This window comes from Pezoporus flaviventris, unplaced genomic scaffold (assembly GCF_033815535.1).
Source record: "Pezoporus flaviventris isolate CSIRO_AGI_PZ_B2104156 unplaced genomic scaffold, CSIRO_AGI_Pfla_v1 ptg000013l, whole genome shotgun sequence".
NCBI lineage: Eukaryota > Metazoa > Chordata > Aves > Psittaciformes > Psittacidae > Pezoporus > Pezoporus flaviventris.
The window spans coordinates 18,198,339-18,218,708 of record NW_026892561.1 but is presented as its reverse complement, the minus strand read 5'-3'; the positions used below and the strand labels follow the sequence as shown (position 1 = coordinate 18,218,708).

General features: G+C 51.5%; 2 protein-coding genes across 12 annotated transcripts in view; one reads left to right on the top strand and one right to left on the bottom strand.

The window, feature by feature from the left end:
- The window catches only part of CACNA1E (calcium voltage-gated channel subunit alpha1 E), a 114,693-nt gene extending 109,575 nt beyond the window's left edge, over nt 1-5,118 (top strand). For all 11 annotated transcript variants that reach the window (XM_061451974.1, XM_061451968.1, XM_061451972.1 and 8 more), the window contains 2 exons: nt 5-198; nt 769-5,118. In XM_061451974.1, coding sequence (XP_061307958.1) covers nt 5-198; nt 769-1,308 — 734 coding nt within the window. In that variant the 3' untranslated portion in view covers nt 1,309-5,118. The remainder of the gene's footprint in view (nt 1-4; nt 199-768) is intronic.
- LOC133268612 (regulator of G-protein signaling 16-like) overlaps nt 1-20,370 on the bottom strand; it is a 427,729-nt gene that overhangs the window by 251,389 nt on the left and 155,970 nt on the right. The window lies entirely within an intron of this gene.

Here is a 20,370-nt window from a genome sequence, read left to right as displayed (position 1 = left end):
GCAGGCCACCGGTCCGATGGGCATCGCTCAGGTGGCAGGGAGAGGGGACGATCCAAAGAGCGCAAGCACTTGCTGTCCCCTGACATCTCCCGCTGCAATTCTGAGGAGAGGAGTCCCCAGGCACAAGATGAGTCACCAGAGCGGCGGCGTGAGTCCCGGTCACCCAGCGAGGGCAGGTCGCAGACACCCAGCAGGCAGGTGGGTGACAAACACCCTTCCTAAGCACAAAGGGAGAGGTAGAAAAAGCTCCTTGCCAAAACCGGGAAGATAAGCCCCAACTCTGGGAGCTTTGCACCATCGCTCCTCCCTGTGGTGGCAGCTCCCCATTCCTGTAATCTGAGCAGGTTGGGGCTTCTTGGGCACACTGCAGAGCATTTGTGAAAAGGGGTGAATCTCCACACTGATCTCATCACTGTGGCATCCGCTCCCTACCAAGGTCAAGGTGTCCCAGCTACAGAAACTTGGAGATGCCAGTGCTTGAATGTGCTTGAAACCATGGAGATCTTGCCTTTAGAGATCAGCAGCTGGTGAGCTGTTAGCTCTTGCTGCAGCAGGTTTGTGGGTACTTACTACTTTTGGCCACAAACGCAGATACCATCCTTGTCCCTGGAGCAGATTCTGAGGCCAGGATGGGGCAGACAAAGGTTCAGTTGGGCCTCATTCAAGCTGGAGGATGCTCTGGAGACCCCAGGCTGAGTGGTGGGCAGACTGGGTGCACGGTGCTGCTTGTCACACCTGTATTCCCCAGTGTGTCTTGGTGCATTGCAGGGAATGGGGTCTTTGAGCGAAAGCTCCATCCCCTCCATCTCGGACACCAGCACCCCTCGGCGAGGCCGCCGCCAGCTCCCACCGGTGCCCCCCAAGCCGCGTCCCCTCCTCTCCTATGCCTCCATGCTGCGGCACACCGGAGACGCCTCACCACCCGCTGAGGAGAGCGAGGGAGGGTCTCCACTCCTCTCCTCTACCCTGGAGCCCAACACCGCCTGCCTGACCGAGTCTTCCAGTTCCCCAATGGGGAAGCAGAGCCGACAGTCCACCCCACAGCGCTACATCTCCGAGCCCTATCTGGCCCTGCATGACGACTCACATGCCTCAGACTGCGGTGAGGAGGAGACGCTCACCTTCGAGGCGGCCGTCGCCACCAGCCTCGGCCGTTCCAACACCATCGGCTCAGCCCCGCCGCTGCGGCACAGCTGGCAGATGCCCAACGGGCACTACCGGCGGCGGAGGCGAGGGGCAGGGCAAGGCATGATGTGCGGGGCCAGCATCGATGTGCTCAGCGACACCGAGGAAGATGACAAGTGCTAGAAGCTGCCCCCGCCCCATCTCAGCTCTCCCCCTTCCCACCACTGCCCTGCCCCTCTCCAATGCATGCTCTTTGCCACGCCTGGGAATGAAACAAAACCAAAACCAAATGCAGGGGAAAAGGAGAAAACCAAGCCGACCGGAATGGAGGGGGGAAAAGAAGAGGAAAAAAAAAAAGTCTTTGTGCAAAAAAAAAATTAAAATCTGTCGACTTTCATTTATTACTATCACTTTTTTTTTCTGCACAGAGAAACATTTGATGGGCAGCAGAGTGACCCAGTTGGGTGCGCATTCTCAGGGGAACATGAGATTCCCCCCAGCTGCAGCCCCACTCCCTGCCCCGAGCAGGACCCCTGGGAAGGCTTGTCCGGATGGTTTTCTGCTCCTGGAGGCTGGAGAGTCCCAACAGGGGCGTACCAGGAGCCCCCTTTGCTCTGTTGCTTGGGCTCATGCTGCTGTGGCTTTGAATTTCCCTCCCCAGGGGTTTCTTCCAACCTGGAAAAGGGGCAGAGTGTGATAGAGGGGTGCAAGGGCTGAGGATTTGGGGTGCACCAGGCAGACTAGAGTGGCTCTGCCTGCCAGGGACGTGGCAGGCAAAAGGGAACCCACCTGGTTTGTGCTGGAGCAGGCGGGAGCAGGGCAAGGGGCCTCAGTGCTGCCGAATGTATCCTGTCTCCCACCGACATATATTTATTTATATATGGAGAACTCTAGGTGTGCCTGTGTGTGTATATAGAGTATGTGTGTGTATATATATTTATATACTGTATATATAAAGATATACACATACATGGATTTGTTTTAGTCATCTGAAAATGTTGGGGAGTCCCTTGGGGTTTTTACTTCCCACACTCTGTTGGTGGCAGGACCAAGCCTACCCATGGGTGCTGCTGTGTACCCGTCTCTGTAGCAGAGCATTGGGAACATTGCCTTCCTCTCCTCACCGCGTCCCAGATGTTTCCAGTGGTGGGAGTTACATTTTGTCTGTCAGACGTGGCCATGGTGAGGGGTCTTTCGGCAGCTCTACTGCTGGCTGTACCAAACAGTGTCTGCAGGAGTGGGCTGCCCAAGGGGAAAGGACAGGGCTGTCCCTGGGGGTATGGCTCACTTGGCACCAGAGTATCCAAGGGGGTGATGGCAAACCTCTTTGCTGTGTTTTCCCAGGAAAAGAAGATACTCACGTCTGCTGGTGAGGGAAGATGTTGTGTGTGCTTGTCTGTATCCTAAGCTCTGTACTGGCAGAGTAACCTGGCTTTAGCACGTCCTCTGACTCAGTTTCCCCTGCAGCCATGGTCCCTGTCTGCTCCCAGTGCCTGGCAACCCCTTCAGAGGGGCCTGCCATGGGGTTGGCTGCGTTTGCAAACCCTACGGCCCTGGCATGGTGGGCAGGTGGGTGTCTGAGAGTCAGTGGGGCTTTGGGAGAGGAGTGTGGTCTACGGGGGTGAGCAGGCTGGCTCTCTTCTACTGAAAATACTGAAAATGCAGTACAGGGCCACCTTCCAGCATTTGTCATTAGTTAACCTGGTAATTATGTGCTGTCAGCTCTAATGATCCATGTGCACCCTTGGCTGTGGGTGTGATGCTTTGGCTGCCAGCCTGGAGAGATGATGGTCACCTTGTGGTAACGGGTGGCTCACCCTGGCAATCACTGGCATGTTTCTGCTGTGAGTTGTGTTCGTCATCAGCCCAAGTGTGGTCCTGTGGAGCTGGAGGGTGCTATGCCTTTGGAGCCTCAGGAAAGGGCTTGCTCTGTGGGCTGAGGGTCTGGTTGGTGTAGTTGGACCAGGCATGGCCATGTGCATGGAGATGGGATGTTGGGCAGGGGGAGGTGGGGCAGCTCTCGTCCTACCCTTCCTCCTGCCCATGGCTTTGCGCTGCTGCAGTTTGTTGTGGTCGGTGTCTTTGGGGCTGCTCCAGCCCTAAGCAAAGCTTTAGACAGACTTAGCTTTGGTCCTGGATAACTAACCCATGTCTTTTCCTGACTGAAAGTTGCTCTGAGCACAAACTGCTCTGCTCCCGTATGTGCAGATCAGTCCCTGCCCTGATCACTTTGTGAGCTCCCCCAGAGGAGCTCTGCTTGTCAGAAGCAAATCCCACCAGCTCCAAAGACTGGCAGCTCCTGGGGTCGGTCATGGACCAAACCCCCTCTTTCTAGTGGTCAAGCTGCCCTCTGCACACCCGAGGAGCAGATCTCGCTTACGGGGCAAAATCTCCTACTCCCTTGATTGGTCCCTGCTGGTTGGTGGCACTTCTGTTCTCCCTGCTCTCCATGTGCTTCCTAAACAGACATTTCCAACTGCCAAAGGATCAAAAAATTCCCCAGGAAGTTTTTCCATTGCTCTGTCTCAGCTTCAGCATCTCCCATCTCAGTGCAAGGGGGTAAGCTGTGCCCCATGCAGCTGCTGGGAAGGTACCTGGTGCTGGCTGATGTCATGGGCATCGCCTGTCCTCTTCTGAGCATCACCACTCCACCTCCAGCCATCCATGAACAGTTTGTGGCTTCAAACTGAAGCTGCTGGAGCATTGCTCCCTGTGCTGGAGTTTGGGGGAGTCAGTCCTGACGGGCAGCATGGGACCACATAGGTCTTGGGGCCAGGGGTGCAGTGGTGCTGCAGGCCAGGGCAGGCGATGCTGTATATGCTCTAAACATAGGTGCTGCTTCTAAATTCAGAAAGGTGTCTGACAATAGCCAGGCTCTGAGTAACAGCCTGCAGGGAGTAGAGGAGACGGCTTTTTGTGTCTGTGCCTGTTGGGTGGGAGGGAGGGATGCTCTTGAAGGGTGGGCACGTTTCAGGCAGTTTTCAAGCTTTGGGTGTTTTTCTTTCTTTGGCCCCAGTGTGTGGCAATGCTCTGCAGTGTAGTGCTGGTATGGGATGGAGCAGAGCCCTGCGGCATGCACCCACATGTGGCAGTGGGCTGTGGTGTCCAAACCTGAGCTTTTTGGCATGTAAGCCCTGTGTTTTACTAATGCACAGAAACTGTATGAAGCAAAACAGCCTCTTTTTGTCCCTTGGGCACCCAAAAATGGGCTGATCCTGTCTGTCTCGCAATAGCTGGTGGTCCCGCTCCAGCAGCAGGACTGCAGGCAATGACCCAGGGGACAAGGTGGCACCTCCAAAGCATGTCTCTGAAACCAAAAACAACCCCCAGGAGAACTATGGAAAAGACTACACTAAGGGGGAAGGAAAAACAGACCTGAGGCCCCATTGCAGCAAGACACTGGACTCACTTTGCTGCTGTACGATCTCTTGTCTGGCTTTTTGCACATCTCTCTCACCTCCTGGACATCAGGGATCTGCCACTTCAGTCACTGACGGTGGCTGCTGGCTGTGTTTGACCACGGGAAGGAGAATGAGAGAGGGAGGGGGACATGTTTCAGCATGTGCTTGCACAGGACAAGCTGCTGCCCAGGCAGGAATTCACCAGTTGCATGCAACTAGTTCCCAGTTTGGTGCTGGGATCGAAGCCCTGCAAAGCTCCTGGGAGGGTAGCAGAAGGTGTACAGAGAGATAAGGCAGCACTGGAGCATGAAACCTTGCTGTCCCCTCCAGGCTGGCTGTCCCAGCACCATCCTCCTGTCCTGTGAGGCCTCAAAGGACAGAGCCTCCCACATGTGGGACTGGTGGCTCCTGTGGCCAAGGGAGGGTGGGTGACAAGGAAATTCTCTGCCTTCATACCCCAGGCACTGGGGTGGGTGTTGTAACATAACATGCTCGTTCGGACCCAAACAGGGAACCGAACTGACTGATGGCAGTGTACAACTTCGATGTTTTTTGTCAAAATGAAAGAAAAATAAAACCTTGTTGTAAAGAACTGCTGCAGACTCCACCTTGTTGTCACTGCCCTACACTGGTGGGGACCACTGGTGAGATGCTGGACTCTTGCCAAAGGCCTCCATGGCAGGGATGAGACGGCACACATCTTGCGCTGTTCAGCCCCATCACGTGGGATGGGGTGCTCCCCAGCATGAGCATGAGGACTGTCCCTTACCAGTGCTGCCCTGGCATCCCTATGGTCCCCAAACAGGGTAGGGGGCTGTAGGAGAGGTAGGGAGCAAGTTTGGGAAGGGTTGTCTCCCTGGGGAAGCTGTGGCTCATGCCTGGCTGCTTCCAGACATGCCAGCTGGGGAGGACCAGGGGTCTGGGGGGACCAAGGGGACTGGGGAAAGGAGCCTGAGGAGTTGTTAGCAGCAGCACCGCAGCAAACTGGCATGGTGAAGCCAAGAGCATTGTGGTGGCATTGTATTGCTGGAGAAATGCAAGGGAGCACCAGCCTGTAAACCCAGGGCTTGGAAAACCTGTGGGATCTGCGTCTTTGAGGGGTTTAAATAGCTTGGATACCTCCTCCACACCTGCGCCTGGAAGACGTCAAGTGGATTCAGATTCTGTTCCCTGGTCCAAAGCTCACTGGTGAGTTGTCAAGCAAAGATGCTGAAGTCAGGTCTTATATTTCTTTTTTTGCAGAGCTGTTTAAAGTACAAAAAGTTCTCCAGCAGTCAGAGGTGAGTCAGCAGCCTATGGCAGTCTGCAGGCTGAGCATGAGTGACAGGGATATTTTATAGCTTTCCAACAGCACTCTTCCTTTTCCTTCCCGGTGGTGGGAGGGTGCTGTGCCAAGAAGAGCTCAGGGAAGGATGAAGACAATTGCTCTGCTCATCTGAACCACTTTGAGCTAAGCTTATGCTGTGTGTCTCCCATGTGCTGCTGCCCCTCTCTGCATGGTGCCACCAAGAAGCAAACCCAACTGTTATGACCTATAGGAACTGGCTTTTTGTTGCTCTTCACTTTGTGGATCTTTTCTTTTATTTCCCAGATGCTGTCAGGTGTGGTTTTCAACTCTTTGGCTCACAAAGTGCTAGAAAGCATGTTTTTGGTGGGAAGTGTACAGTTCCATAAGAACATTACCCAGGAGATGGCCCAGCTTTGAGGGCCCTTGGCCAGGCAATGGATATAGGGACAACCAGGGGCTGGAGACAAAGCCCAGCATTTTTTCAGCCTGTGAAGCACGTTCCCATTTTATAGCTGAATAAGTGATCTGCATCCCTGGCTGTGGGCAAAGCCTTCTGAAGAAGGTGATGCCTTCTTCATCACTGAGGGCTCTGCACTGCCACTGAAAGCAGTTTAAGGAGAAGAATTTCTCCTCCTGTGAGGGCCAGAAGACCTGTATTAACATTTTTTGAAGTGAGTGTCTTAAGTATGAACTGCCCCAAAAGCTTTGAAATTGAGACTGAGTGTGGCAAGTCTCTAATGGACATGCCATGGAGCTCTGCCTGCGAGGCTCGTGCCAGGATGAGCAATGGATGTGGCAAGCTGAATGCTTAACCTCTTCTATCACCTTTCCCCAAATCGCACATGTATCTGGGGCCATGCTAACTATACCCAGTGCAATGCAGATAAGGCAGAGCTTTATCATAGCAAGGGAAACTGGTGCTGCTAAACAGGGAGCCTTCGTTGTCGGAGAGCCAGCACTCTGCCTGGCAGGCGTGTTGGCTAAAAAAAGCCCCTTGACAAATGGAACAGAAAGGTTAAAATTATCTGTACATCATCTGAATAACAATGGCAATGCAGATGTACCTGCTTATAATAGCTCCAGGAGACAGGGGATAAATTGGGAACAAAAGTACCCCAGGAACAGATGATGCTGGTGTGCGGCTGGCAGAAGTGCTCGCAAGGCTTGGGACACTATGGGGGATGGGGCCACCAGAAGCACCAAAACTTGTCCTGTGTTTGTTCCCCTCACCTTGCCCATGGATGCTCCAGGACCCTTCTAGCCCTAAATCCCAATGGAGCTGCCCAGAAATCTCCAGGGTCATAGAAGCAGTCACTGCCTGCAGTTACTGGCATCACAGCAAGTGTTGTGCTCATCTTGTCTTGCATCCAGGTACCAGGGGGGATAGGAACAGTTCTTTTTTCTGGGACTGCTGCAAATCATCACCCTGTTACTTGGATCTTCTTCCTGGAAAGAGACCCTTCCCAGGAACAGGCCTCATCAGACTTTTTCTTTCTATCTCTGCTCTGCTTTCCTCCTACTGCCCCCTGCAAAGCCAAATGAAGACACATGGTGCTGGGTGCATCCACAACCCTGTGGGCACTGGCTCTTCAGTAAGGACTCCCCAAATTCTTTTTAAGGCAGGATGCCAGTAATTGTGCAACCCTGGGGGGTTGCAAGGGCATGTATTGAAAAGTCAAAGGGGAATGTCTTTAAACTGACAGCGGGGAAATTTAAATTAGACATTAGGAAAAAGTTCTTTATTGTGAGGGTGGTGAGGGGCTGGAACAGGTTGCCCAGAGAAGCTGTGGCTGCCCCATCCCTGGCAATGTTCAAGGCCAGGCTGGATGGGGCTTTGAGCAACCTGGTCTAGTGGAAGGTGTCCCTGCCTGTAGCAGAGGAGTTGGAACTCTGATCTTTAAGGTCCCTTCCAACCCAAACCTTGCTATTATTCCATGATTCTATGTTGGAGTCAAACCCAAGCCCCTGGTGGTGGAAGGGACAAGAGGGTGAGACTAGGAAACTCGAAAGAATGAAACATTTTTTCTTCCTTTTTCCAGACCCAACAAGGTGTTGAAAATCTGTATGCACAAGGCTAAGCTGGCAGGCAGGGGGTTGCTCCCTCTGAGAAGACAGCTGATAGCTCAGAGAGGAGATGCTGAGGGTGGCTTTCATCTCCCCTTCCCTTTCATTCCTCCAGCGATACTCAGAAGTGCGCTCTCCTGGTGCCAAGCATGTGTGGGGGCTCTGAAGTGGGGCTGGTGCTTACTCATGCTGGGAGCCACGTGGCGTCGTTGGCTCATGGGCTGTCAGCATCGGTAGTTCCTCAGGCAAGCATCCCCCCACGGGTGAGCATCCCCCATCCACGAGCAAGCACATGCAACTGAAGCTTCTTTCCAGCACCAGCATGGCTCCCCAGGGAAGTGGGACGTGCTCATGAGGGTTGTCCTCCCTGAAGGGCTTGAACAGCCTGGCCTGGCTCAGCCACCTTACTTTTTATTCTTCTCATTTATTTATGTTTCTTGACACTGACCTTCCTCACTTGGTGCTGTAGTGCTGCACATCTGCAGTGGCTGTTTTTGCCAGACCCCATGCAAGCAGGTGAAATGCCATGGACTACCCTGGAAACTGCCCCCTTCTAGTGCACAGAAGGGCAAGCTGGCAAACACTGTCTCCCAGGAGATTTCTGGGAGCTGCGTTGTGTCACTTTTGGCTTTACAGGCAGCAGAGAGCAAGGGATGGGCATGGCCAGTCTCACCCCTGCCTCGCCAGTGGGCTGGGCTTGTCTTGGTACCCACCACGCCATCTCTTGGTTAAATGCCACAGAGTGGGAAAAAGCCCACTGTTCATTTGCCTTTGCTATTTCTTTGCTGTTGTGTTGATAATGAAATAAAAATATATATAAAAAAAAGAAAAAACCCAACCAACAAATCAACACGATTCTGCCTTTTAAATAAATGCAGAAAGTACTAATTGCTCCCCTTCCCCAGCTGGTATCTTTCTCTCACCAAAGCAGGGCTCTCCAGGTGCCCCTGGCAATGGGCAGTTGGGTGCTGGGAGGTCTGGTTCAGCAGTTGGAAACCCATGAGAGGTGAGCTGCAGCCAGAATCACCCAAAATGCTCAACTCAAAGCTGACGCAGGGCTGAGCACTGGATGTCTCCTCAGTGGTCCAGTGTACAAGCAAGCGGCTACAGGGACAAGGGCATAGATGTGACAGACGTGGCAGGCTGCTCCAGCAGACTTCAGCAGAGGCATGAGTGCTGCTTGGGGTGCAAGGGAGAAGGAATAAGGAAAAAGATGTGCAGTTGTTTGCTAAAGCCAGGCCTAACCTAGACACTCTCTCTCCCTCCCACACGTGCTCCCCTGGGACCCAGTCATTCAATTTATGGAGCAATCTGCCATAGATGATGTGATTTTCAGATTGATTTTCACACATCTGCATCAAAAATGATGTGGAGTTTTTACCTTTCCTAAAGGGGAGGAGCAGAAGAAGGAAATGATTCCAAGGGTTATACCTCCCAGCAGAGTTTAATCCTATGGTATCTGGGCAAATACACAGGCTTTGGGCCTCAGTGTCACACCTCTGGGACTTCTAGGTGAAGCACGGAGGGTGCAGAACCTTCAGCCAGAGCCACAGCTTCCAGCTGCCTCATTGCCTTGGCCTCTGAAGTGTTGACAGGGGCTTGCAGATGGCCTTATTTCATTGCTAATATTTTCTCCCTGATCAAAGGGGGGGCTTCATTTACACAGCCATAATTTTTTAAGGACCTGTCTTAGCTTGTTCCATGCTTCCTCCAGCATGTGACGTTGTGCTGTATCAGCAAGTCTCACCTCTTTTAGCAGCTAGGATTGCATTAGGAAACCAGTGTGAGCTGTGCGAAGGAGCTGTGAATTAGCAAAGCCTCCCCTGCCCCTTGGCACAGCCTTGTCTTACACCTCCAAGCAGGAATAGCTACAGCTGCTTTCTGCAGCAGAAGTGAAAGAAGAGGGGGTGCAATGGAGATGGGGGGACAGTGGGATAGGCCATGAATCCTTGCATTCTCTCAAGGACACAGCCTCAGGTCACAGCCAGCCTGCTACCCACAGCTCAGGGTATCCACACCAGTCCTGGGAACAGAGGCTCTCCTGTGGTCCCCACATCCCCAGATGCCTGCTGTCTCCAGCCACGCATGTCGCAGCATGGATCCGAGGACAAACATCTTTGTCCGTAGGTCTCAGTGATCACTTAGGGGTGGAAGATGATCCACAAGGCCAGGCTGCAGGGAAGAGCAATGGAAGGTGCAAGGCAGGCAGAGAAACCACCCATGGCCACCTGCTCCTTTGTTGGTAGGGGACATTTCTGTAATGAGTATTGGCAAATCTCTGCTTCACCTGGTGCTGGTTTGAGAAGAGGGGCATCTTCCCACACTGAGTTTAGCAGACTGGTGCTTCAGAGAACCAGCTTGCTCTTCTGTGCCTGCAACTTCTCAGCAGTGTTGGCGGGGATGAAGACCCATGGCTGACAGAGAAACAGGCAGATGGGATAATCAGTCACATGTGCCGCCACTCTGTTCTTGTCTTAGCCTCTTTTTTCCCTGCATTAACTCCTCAAGTGGGTTTTCAGCCTGTACTAGCGACAGAGATTTGATGCTTGTCACAATCGGCTTCTTCCCGCTGTCTGTGAGAAGCTGGTGGGTGTTTAAACATACCCAACGGGACATTTCTGAGCAAGGCTGGCCTTCCTCTGCATCATATCCCAGGAGCATCCTGGCAGGAAAGCCTCCCTGGGCACTGGAGAGCCCAGCAGCTGGCAGGTGGAAGGACCTCTGCAGCTTGTTTGGCCGCACTCACCCAAAGTTCCAGACGCAGCCCACCACTATCTGCATGACAAAAGGAGGCTGACCTGCCTAATTTCCTTTGTTGTTTTTCCCCTCTCCTGCATTGCTCTTGATTTAGTGATCCTTGCCCTAGGAAGAACTTTAGAGATATGCTCTGGTGACTGTAGCTAATGGCTGGAAAGTCATCTCAGCCACAGCAGGCAGCCTTTGCTAGACTTGCTTCTCCTTTGTGTGCACTCCCTTAGCATGCCTGCCTGAGGAAAAGGGTGATAGAGATGGCTGGCTCAAAGCTGGGGTTAGCCGCTGACTCTGGCTGCTGCATAACAATAACAACCAGCACAGGCTTATTCTACAACTACTTACTCGCCTCTGGCTGTAAAGCTGTTGCTGCCCTCTGAATCTCTAGCTCCATCACACCCCTCATGCTGGAAAGATCCCTTCAAAACATTCAACCGAAGCAAGGAGGCTGTAGCAGGAGATTTTACAGATAAAATCTGCAGCCCCTGCTGGGATTAGCTGTTCCCAGGCCTTGTTGTTTGTACTTGCTGCATGCACGCACACCTTCAGCCAATGCACGCGTGGCACATCAAGGCTTGCGAGAAAGAGCTGCTGGTACTGAATGTGCCCCCAGGCTTCCCATGGGGTGCTCTGCCAGAGGGCTCTAAGCTTGAATGCCCGTTCCCAGCTGTGAGGGTGGAGATGCTACAGTCCCTGGCTGTGGCCTACAAGCCACTTCTTAAACAGTGGCGATGAGGCTGAGTTAGTCTCCCTGCTTTTCTCACAGGGGAGTTGCAGCCAGTCACTGCAGAGATGGGTCTGTCCTTCGGCCAGGACAAGTTTTCACTGTCCTTGAGTCTGGTCCTTGCAGGTGGGGAAACTGAAGCACAAGATCATAGGGTTGAGAATAGCAATTGCTAGTGGGCTGGACATTGCTCCTCTGGTCTTGCCAGGAGTTCACTGACCAAATGCTTTAATCATGTTTCTTAAAGTTTCCCCTGTAGAACCCCTTTTCACTCTACTTGCAAAGGTTATCTGGTAGGGATCAGGAGGCTTTTAGCTAGAGCTGTGCTTACTGGGGCTGAGCTTCTGCCCACACTGCCACCAAAGCTCTTACCCTTTGGACCAGTGTCTCATCAAGGGAAAGAGGTTAAGCCATATTTTCAGACACAAATGACTTCAGTCAATTAACTTGGAGATGCTATTACTGGCTATGAGAACAGGTCAGGTTTCAGTCTGGGAAGGAAGCAAATAAATGATTTTCTACAATCATCTCCTGACTGAAATCAGGCCAGAAAATAAGCTTTTTTTCCATATTCTGCCCTTTCCCTTGGCTCATGGTGCAGGAGGATGGCTCTGCCACCCCTGTGCAGCATTGCAGGCCAGGGCAAGCTGGGAGGATGCTGTCCCTCACAGCAGGGCTGGGGCAGGGGAGAAGCTCCAGCAGTGCTGGGAGCGAGTCTGGTTCTTCTCCTAGCAACAAAAAACTTATTTTAGCCGGGAAGTTTGAGGCCAGGAGGGCTGGACAGACCTCCCAGGCTGAATTTCACAGAAGTAGTAGAACAAGTTGTTTGATTTTGCCAGCATTGCCATAAGGAGACATATTGCAGATGGAGAATGCTGTATCCTCTGTTTCTGACAAATTCCTGTCATGATAGCTTGATAGCTCCTGCCCCTCTACTCTGCTCTCGTGAGACCTCACTTGGACTGTTGTGTGCCGTTCTGGTGTCCTCAACATAAAAAGGACATGGAACTCTTGGAACAAGTCCAGAGGAGGGCCACGAGGATGATCAGGGGACTGGAGCACCTCCCGTATGAAGACAGGCTGAGGAAGTTGGGGCTGTTCAGCCTGGAGAAGAGAAGGCTGTGTGGAGACCTCATAGCAGCCTTCCAGTATCTGAAGGGGGGCTATAGGGACGCTGGGGAGGGACTCTTCATTAGGGACTGTAGTGACAGGACAAGGGGTAATGGGTTAAAACTTAAACAGGGGAAGTTTAGATTGGATATAAGGAGGAAATTCTTTCCTGTTAGGGTGGTGAGGCACTGGAATGGGTTGCCCAGGGAAGTTGTGAATGCTCCATCCCTGGCAGTGTTCAAGGCCCAGTTAGACAGAGCCTTGGGTGATATGATTTACTGTGAGGTGCCGCTGCCCATGGCAGGGGGTTGGAACTAGAAGATCTTAAGGTCCTTTCCAAACCTAACTATTCTGTGATTCTATGATTTTATTTTATAAGCAGGGGATTAGGCAGAGGGAGCTTATTTGGTGTTTGTATTTTTCTATAAATTCATGTTTCTCTGTAAACCCTCATAACCTCCAGAAGCCCAAAGCAAAGCCAGGGCTCCCATGTGCACAGTAGAAATGCCAGAGTGAACCCCATCACCTGCAGGCTGTGTCCTGGAAGAGGAAGCCAAGATACAGTGTGTTGGCATCCTTGTGATGTGGAGGCTGACAGGCATTTTATGCAGTGGTACTACCATGAGGTACCTGGAATAAATGGGTCTGGTGTTGCCTGGTCCTACAGCACAAAGCCATGCCCTAATGCCACAAAGCTGAGAGGCCATATAGTAATGCTGGTGGCCAAGTCACCAACCTTCCCATGGCAGTGTTGATGCCATGGGCCCCTGCCAGGATATGTTGCAAGAAGGAGGAAGGGCTTCTTTTTGCCAGGGTCACCAAAGGGGATCCTCTTTGGTATCTTCCTCCTGCTCAGCTCCCTTGTTCCTCACCATTTGCTCCAGCAGCCCCCCTGCACCCTCAGAGAAAGGTTTTACTCTGAACAGGGTCATTTCCTGGCAGCATCCACCAACCCACCTCGGTCCTGGAGGTCGGAGAAGCAAGACAGATAATGGCAGGACCACAGGAACAGCTGAGAGACGAGTGGTAAAACTGCATATAGATTTATTTCAATATGCAGCTGGAATTTTACACCTATCCTTGTGCTTTGTGCCTGATACTGCAGCATGTGGGGAGAGATTTGAAATGTGAGCCTGGGAATAGCAAAATCTCCCTTGAACAGCCATATTTTAATATGCATTTCTAGGGCTCTGGAAGAAACCTGGGTCCTGTGGTGTACTCAGCAATGGATGAACTAAATGGCCATGAGTTTCTATATCTCTGACCTGCTGGGACAATCTGGGCAGTTGGCAGACCCAGTAGTTCTCCTGGTGTTAACACAGTAGTGCTGGTTGTAAGTAGTGGCTTCCGAACTGGCGGATGGACTAGCTGGTGGGTTTTTTTAATGGGTTTTGGTCTATTAATCCAAACCTCAGCTTGGCTTGACTTCTTCAGTGCCACTGGCTCAATAGTCTGCAATGCAGGATTAAATGTCCCTGTGCAACCAAATGTGTGATGGGTGTAGAAAGGAAGGGAGAGCAAAAGCATAACAGAGGGGAAAGAGGAGCAAGGCTGGAAGTGACTTATACAGGCCCTGTCCTGAGAGACATGGTCCCCAGGAGCATGAGGATGAACTGCTCTTAGAAAAAATAAAAGGAGGGAGCTGCAACCTAACAGCTTCTCTTACACACACCTTCATAGAGCTGTGATGCTCATGCATAAGGCTCGCATGGTCATGGTGGCAGATGTGTGCAAGGTACTGCCGCTTTTACACCAGAAGCGCTCTCAGTGCTCCTCTGATGCTGTGTAGAAGCCCCAGGCTCCCTGCTGCCATGTGCTGCAGTAACATCTTGCTTCTCAGTGGAGATGGGCCTCCTGGGGGTGGTGCCATCTGGACACCCAGGAGGAGACAACCTTTGCTCCCTGAAACCCCCAGCTCAGGGTGGGAGAAGAAAATCCTATTTTATGGAGGCATGAATAGCTTCATTCGTGGAAGGAGACTTTTCTAGAGGTGGTTATTGGGTCCTGAGCATCCTGGCTCTGGCTCCAAACATGAGTTATCTCATGGCATGAGGTCTCAGTGCTGGAGAGTGCAGAGTGTGATTTGGTGAGAGCAGATGCTTGCAGGCAGCTTGCTTGCTTGCTGCACAGGCAGTGGTTGCCTGCCTTGCCTGCCCATTGCAGATTGAGCTTGCCTGGCATGGGGCTGGCTCCCTGTAGACTGGTTGTTTGCATGCTTGGTTGGCTGTCTGTGCCTCGTGTTGGCTGGTGTGATGCTCCCTGGGGCGGGTACAGCTGAAGACATTTTGATGAAATTAAAAATCTTTCCACAGATAATCAAAGTGCACCCAGCAATTGGCCCACGCTCTGCCTTGGTCAAATCTGGGAGCAAAATCTGGACCAAATCTGGGACATCATGGCGTGTCACAGGGGTCTGCATCTCAGGAGATGCATGCAGCATTTCCCAGTCAGAAAAGCCCTGTGCGGCTTTTCTGTCACATGGAGGTTTGTGCAGCTTCCCCAGACAACAAAAAAAGGCTGCATGGCAATTGTCTCTTTCATTGTTAATTTCAGCCGTGGCTAAAATTGATGACTCAAGGTGCTCCACAAGGCCCCCGCAGATGTGCGAGCGAGCTCAGTGAGGGCTTCATGGAGCAGAAGAGCAAGCATCCCCTGTAAAAGGGATTCTGGCATTTTCTAAGCTCTCCAGCAGCAGCATGAGTGTCTCATAACTGGCTCTCTAGCAGGGACCCCGATAGTTCTCTGACAGTGATCTTTCAGCACTGAGTCAGGAAGAGGAGCTCTCAGGGCTGAATCACAGCGGCAATCACAGTGTGTGCCTGACAGCCTGCTCATCCAGTTGTGGGTCCTATTGGGCTTTGGTCACTTCAGCTGAACTGTTCAAGTGAACGTAATGTCCGTGGTTTTTAAATGAAACCTGTTCTTTCTTTTGGTCTACTGCACTTCCAGCTGTCCCCATGTGTCTGCTAAGTGCTAGGACTGTCATGGATAGATAACCAGACTCATAGCTCTCATCCCCTGGGAGTACTAGCTGCTGTCTGGAGGACCAAGTGGCCAAAATTTCTGGTCTGCTCCTTGTGATGCCACTGCTGTCTTGTGTGGGTATCATGAGCCTGCAGGCATGTGCAGAGTGGCTTGTCCTTGCCCTTCCTGAAGTGATGCTCTATTGCTCTGCAAGTATCTGTTGCTGTGTGTCTACTCAGGCACTGATCTTGAAGTCTGAGCCAAGGGTGGATGAATTTCTTTCTTTTTAAATAGAGGCAATGCAGAGGCCGCTGTGAGGCCATGCCAGGGGAAAACATCTCTTGTTTTGCAGGAATGTGAAAGCCAGATGATTTCTCAATGTGCCCAGCTAAGATAATACCAAATAATCCTGTTTGCATTTTAATTTCCCAGCCTGTTGGGGAAAGATGACACATCACTGTTCTCCCCCTCCGTGGGTGGTGTGTGCCTGCAAACATGCTTGTCAGAGGGTAGCACTAGCAGCAGTTGGGCTTACCCCTGCTGCCACGCTGTCTGTCAGGAGCAGTGGGATCAAAGTGACATCAAGGGCTCCAGGGTGGCTGGGAGAGTGTTGGTGTGGTGATGGTGAAGGCTGACCCACCACCTGGAAGGCACACCAGGACATTTGGACAGAAGCCATTCCAAGTTCAGTCTATGTGCAGAGGAAGGATCTCTGCTTTGAGGAGTAGGTGTGCAAATGAAAGCAGTTTAGGTTGTGATCCCATACTGGTATGAGCACACCTCTCCCTTGGCACATGCCTTGGCTGTCCAGCTTTGATAGCCAGGTGCCAGCATCCCCAAGCCCAACCCCACTGCCTTTGCCCTGGCAATGGGCCTCTTTTATTGAGTGGGTTTGTTTGACTCTCCTCAAGACAATGTATCACAGTCTACGAAACAATCATCTATTTAATTCTTTGCTTGTATCCCCTTATATACTTTACCAAATCTGTGGGACCAGCATATCTCCACCCCTCTACCTGGTGAGGGGAATCACTGCTATTTCCCAGTTTCAGTCAGTATCACCTGTTGTTGGCAGGAACTGGTGTAGGGTCCCACAAGCCTTCTCCTTCCCTTCTCCTCTGCCCTGCTTGTCTGTCTTGCAACTTTTTCTTTCCTCTGGAAAGCTGTGGAAATAATCAAGTATTTGCAACATATTTTCTACAGAGCCTGTTTCCTCTGAGAGCTGATTAAAGGTGAATATGAGAGAATTTAATTGCATCTCTGCCTTTATCTCCACTTCAGGCATCACGATTTGGCAGGAGAACAAAAAAATCCTGAATTTCGTGAGGTCAAGGAAACTTCTCTAAGCTCCCTTGTTAAGCAGAAGCAGCATCAGCCCTCACTGGGCTGATAATGCCTTTGGTGTTGGCAGAGTTGTACTGGGGTGAATTTGGCCTGGCTTGCGTCAAGTATGTGAGAAGAGATGAGCAAGGCTCTCATCAGCAGACATCCTGCAAAGGGAGATCTGGGCAGAGAGGGCCACTGATCCCTGTCCTGTCCCACACAGAACAGCAAACACAGCTGGTGAATCACAGGCTGAGCGATGCTGAGCACAGGTAAGGATGCAGGAAGGTTTCTCCCAGCAGCTGCTGTGCTGCAGGGTGATGCAGCAATGGTGGGGCAGGATCTTGTGTCTGCCAGATAAGCAGGCCCTGTGCTGCCCACACTCGCCGGCAGCAGCATGATAGCAGCTTTCTACTTCATATTTCATCCTCTCCCTTAAGAAGATGTCATTTCTGCCTTTCATCCTCCTGCTGTTTTACAGCTGGGCTCCTCTCATTTACCTTTGAGCTCTGGAGTGGGTTGACTTGGAGGTATCCCCATAGAGGGTGCCAGGACCTGCCAGAAGATCTGCTGTGGGAGAAGACACCAGCTCCTGTGTCCAGTGGAGGGGGCTGGTGGTCTTGTCATGCACCCGCACTCAGCCCCCAACCAGAAAAATGGAGGCTGCTGAATGCAGGCGGGGGAGACATCACTTGTGATGCACAAGGTTTTGTTTTCCTTGCTAATCTTCATCTTTGTCTTGTGTATTTTAATAAGCAAATCTCTATGGAAACAGGTAGTGTTTGTAATAATGCCTCTGTTTTTCACTTTACTTTATTGCTTTCGAGGAAGGAGAGAGGCAGAAACCTAGAAAGGGCAGATGTTGTTTAGGCTGGGAGAGATGTTTCAGCTGGCTTGGCCCTTAGCACAGATGGAAGCAGTCTTAGCAGCCCTTGGTCCTGCCCTTGCTAATGGGAGGTGGAAGCTGTGCTCAACCAGACCCCTTCTTGGCTCCCTCGATTTTGGTGAGGTCTCAGTGCCTGGCTTACACAGCCCTTCTTTCAGTTCCAGCTGGATGGAGGGGAGCACTGTGGTGTTGAGTGGGGCGCCAGTCATTCTTGCCCAGAGTTAGTAACACTGATTTCATGTCTCCCCAGTGAGCTACTAGCTCTACAGCACCCTGGCTCTTGAAGGTCACCTGGTGTTAGTTCTGTCTTGGCATCCTGACAACATCCACCGTGACATTGCTATGGGGTACATGTGAGCCACCTCCACACTAGCTGCTGTGTGGGGGGAGCGGGAGCTGTGGGGTGTGATGCAAAGGGTCCGGAAACCACCATGAGACAGAAGGATGCACAAGCCCCCGCCTTCGTGGGATGCTGGAGCTCTGTCATCTTGCAGAGCTTCCTGCCTGCAGCCCGTTCCCAGGCTCATGAGCTTTCTAGCTTGTTTGTTTATTTTGGGGAGGGAGGGTGATGTTTTAGGAGCTGAGAGAGGAATATTTTAAAGGAGAAATTCAGTGCCAGATCGGCATTCTCTGCATCAGACACAGCAGCACATCGAAGCATGCTCAGAGCTGCAGGAAGGAGCTGTTTGTCAGCTCCTTCTGCTGCATGTCACCCTTGATATTCAGCAACCCTGGGCCTTCTCAGGTGCTACTAAATTCAGACCAACCTGGAGCAGCCTAATACTCAGATCCGGTGTTTTTTTAGGACACTTTAAGGTGTTTCTGTTTTCCACGCAGAGTGAACTGGGCCCTGACACAAACATAACTGGCCTTTGGCACTGAGTCCATCATGGCACTTGGCACCATGAAGGGTCTTCCACCCTGACCAGGAGTTGGTGTCCTCTCCCCCTGAGAGCTAGTCCTGCTGTCCATCACTCTAGCCAGGGGCTCTCTGGCCCACGGAGGGTAGAAAGACGTGCTTTAAGAGGTCCCTCTTCTTCCCACCCGGCTTTTCTATAAGTAATTGTATTCTGCCCAAACCAGCTGTGTGTAGCCACCCTGCAGCTAAGGCTTGCTCCAGAGGAAATCCATCTCTCCAGATGAAATCCATCTCACTCATTCCCCTACCCACCCTGCCAAGAGGCACAGCCTAAGGGCTGCTTTGCTGGAGCTCTCAGGGCTGATATTTGGAGATCATCAGCTCTAGGGCACCCCAAGCGTGGAAAAGGCTCCCTTCCCACTCCTGTTTCTGTGAAAATTACATTTGTTTTAAGAACAGAGATTCAGACTATAATGATGCTTTCTTCTAAAAGGAGTCAGTATTACAGTCTTTGTAGCTCTGCTGGAATTACAGTACCTGACTACTGGGGTTGAACTGGTTAATTACATAGTCATTTGTTGTAATGCTCCCAATTAGCTTGTGAAAGCATAGCAAATGCATTACTTCACACCTGTTTTTAATGGCTCATACAAGGTTATTCATAGATAGTAGAAGATAAACAATGTTGCATGTCAGATTAGATTCCTGTTTCTTTGGGTGTCCTTTCTTAGCCTGGGGAAGGCAGGAATTCATAAGTGAGATGAGGTAAGTACGTGATGTGATTCATTTCACATCCAAGCTAATCACATCACCTTGGATGTGATACAGTCAATCACGACTTTCACGGTAGGCATTGCAGCCTGTCAAACCCCATGGCAATACCAGCAAGGCAGGGCGGTTCAGCCTGCTGGGGAAACAGGTTGAAAGGAGGTCCTGCAGCACTGACCACCTTTCTGAGTCTTCTTAAGCTTAGTTATCTGGGCTTTTAGGTGTCAGGGAGTACAGGAAGGGTGTTTGTGCTCAGGGAGAGGGGCCAGGCTTCACTCAGCCCCACTTCTACTTGCTGCCTCTGTGCTGCACCTTATTTCCTGCCCACAGGAACACGCATGTCAGTGTTTCCCCATACAAGTTCCTGTTTGCACACACAACACATTTGTACATCTGGCTTGGCAGATTGGTGCACATGCAAAAATGGGCAAGAAAACACTGAGGCCTGGATGGCAAACTGGATCTGATTTTTCTCCCATTTCTTGTGAAGGTGCTGCTCACTGTTACCTGGTTAAAGCTGCACTGAAGCGGGCCCTTCAGGAGAGCTTTGGCTCCCAGATATTGCACTCCAACAGTCTAAATTTTGTCTCCATGTTTGGTGCAGTAAGTCACCTAACCTATTAGCCTCTTACCCAGAAAGCTTTCTCATGACCCTTCCCTGAACCTTGTGTCTCAAGCTACATACCTCCTGCAAAGCCTTTAGTCCCTTCCCCATGCTACCCCAAAGCAAGCTGGTCCGCCAGCACAAGATATACAGTCTGAGGAAAGGTACTGAGGTTCTAGATCCAAACCCTGCATGTTCGCATGATGATGCCCGAAGGGTTAATGATTTAAAGAAAGCTGCCCTGCACACTGCAGGCTCAACCTGCCCACACAGAGAGCTTAAAGCTGCTAATAACTTGTTTGTGTGTCTGGACCCAAAGATGTGTGTAAGAAGAATAGGCAAGAAGGAACCAGAGCATCTTCTCCAGCCTCACCGAGTGCCAGTGGCTGTTGTGGTGTCCCGCGACAGAGGCCAGGCAGGGCCAGCACTGGCTGAAAGGTGAGTGTTTCTGGACGTGGCTTTCTTCACTTACTCCATCTTTCATTTCCTCCTCTTTGAAGCAG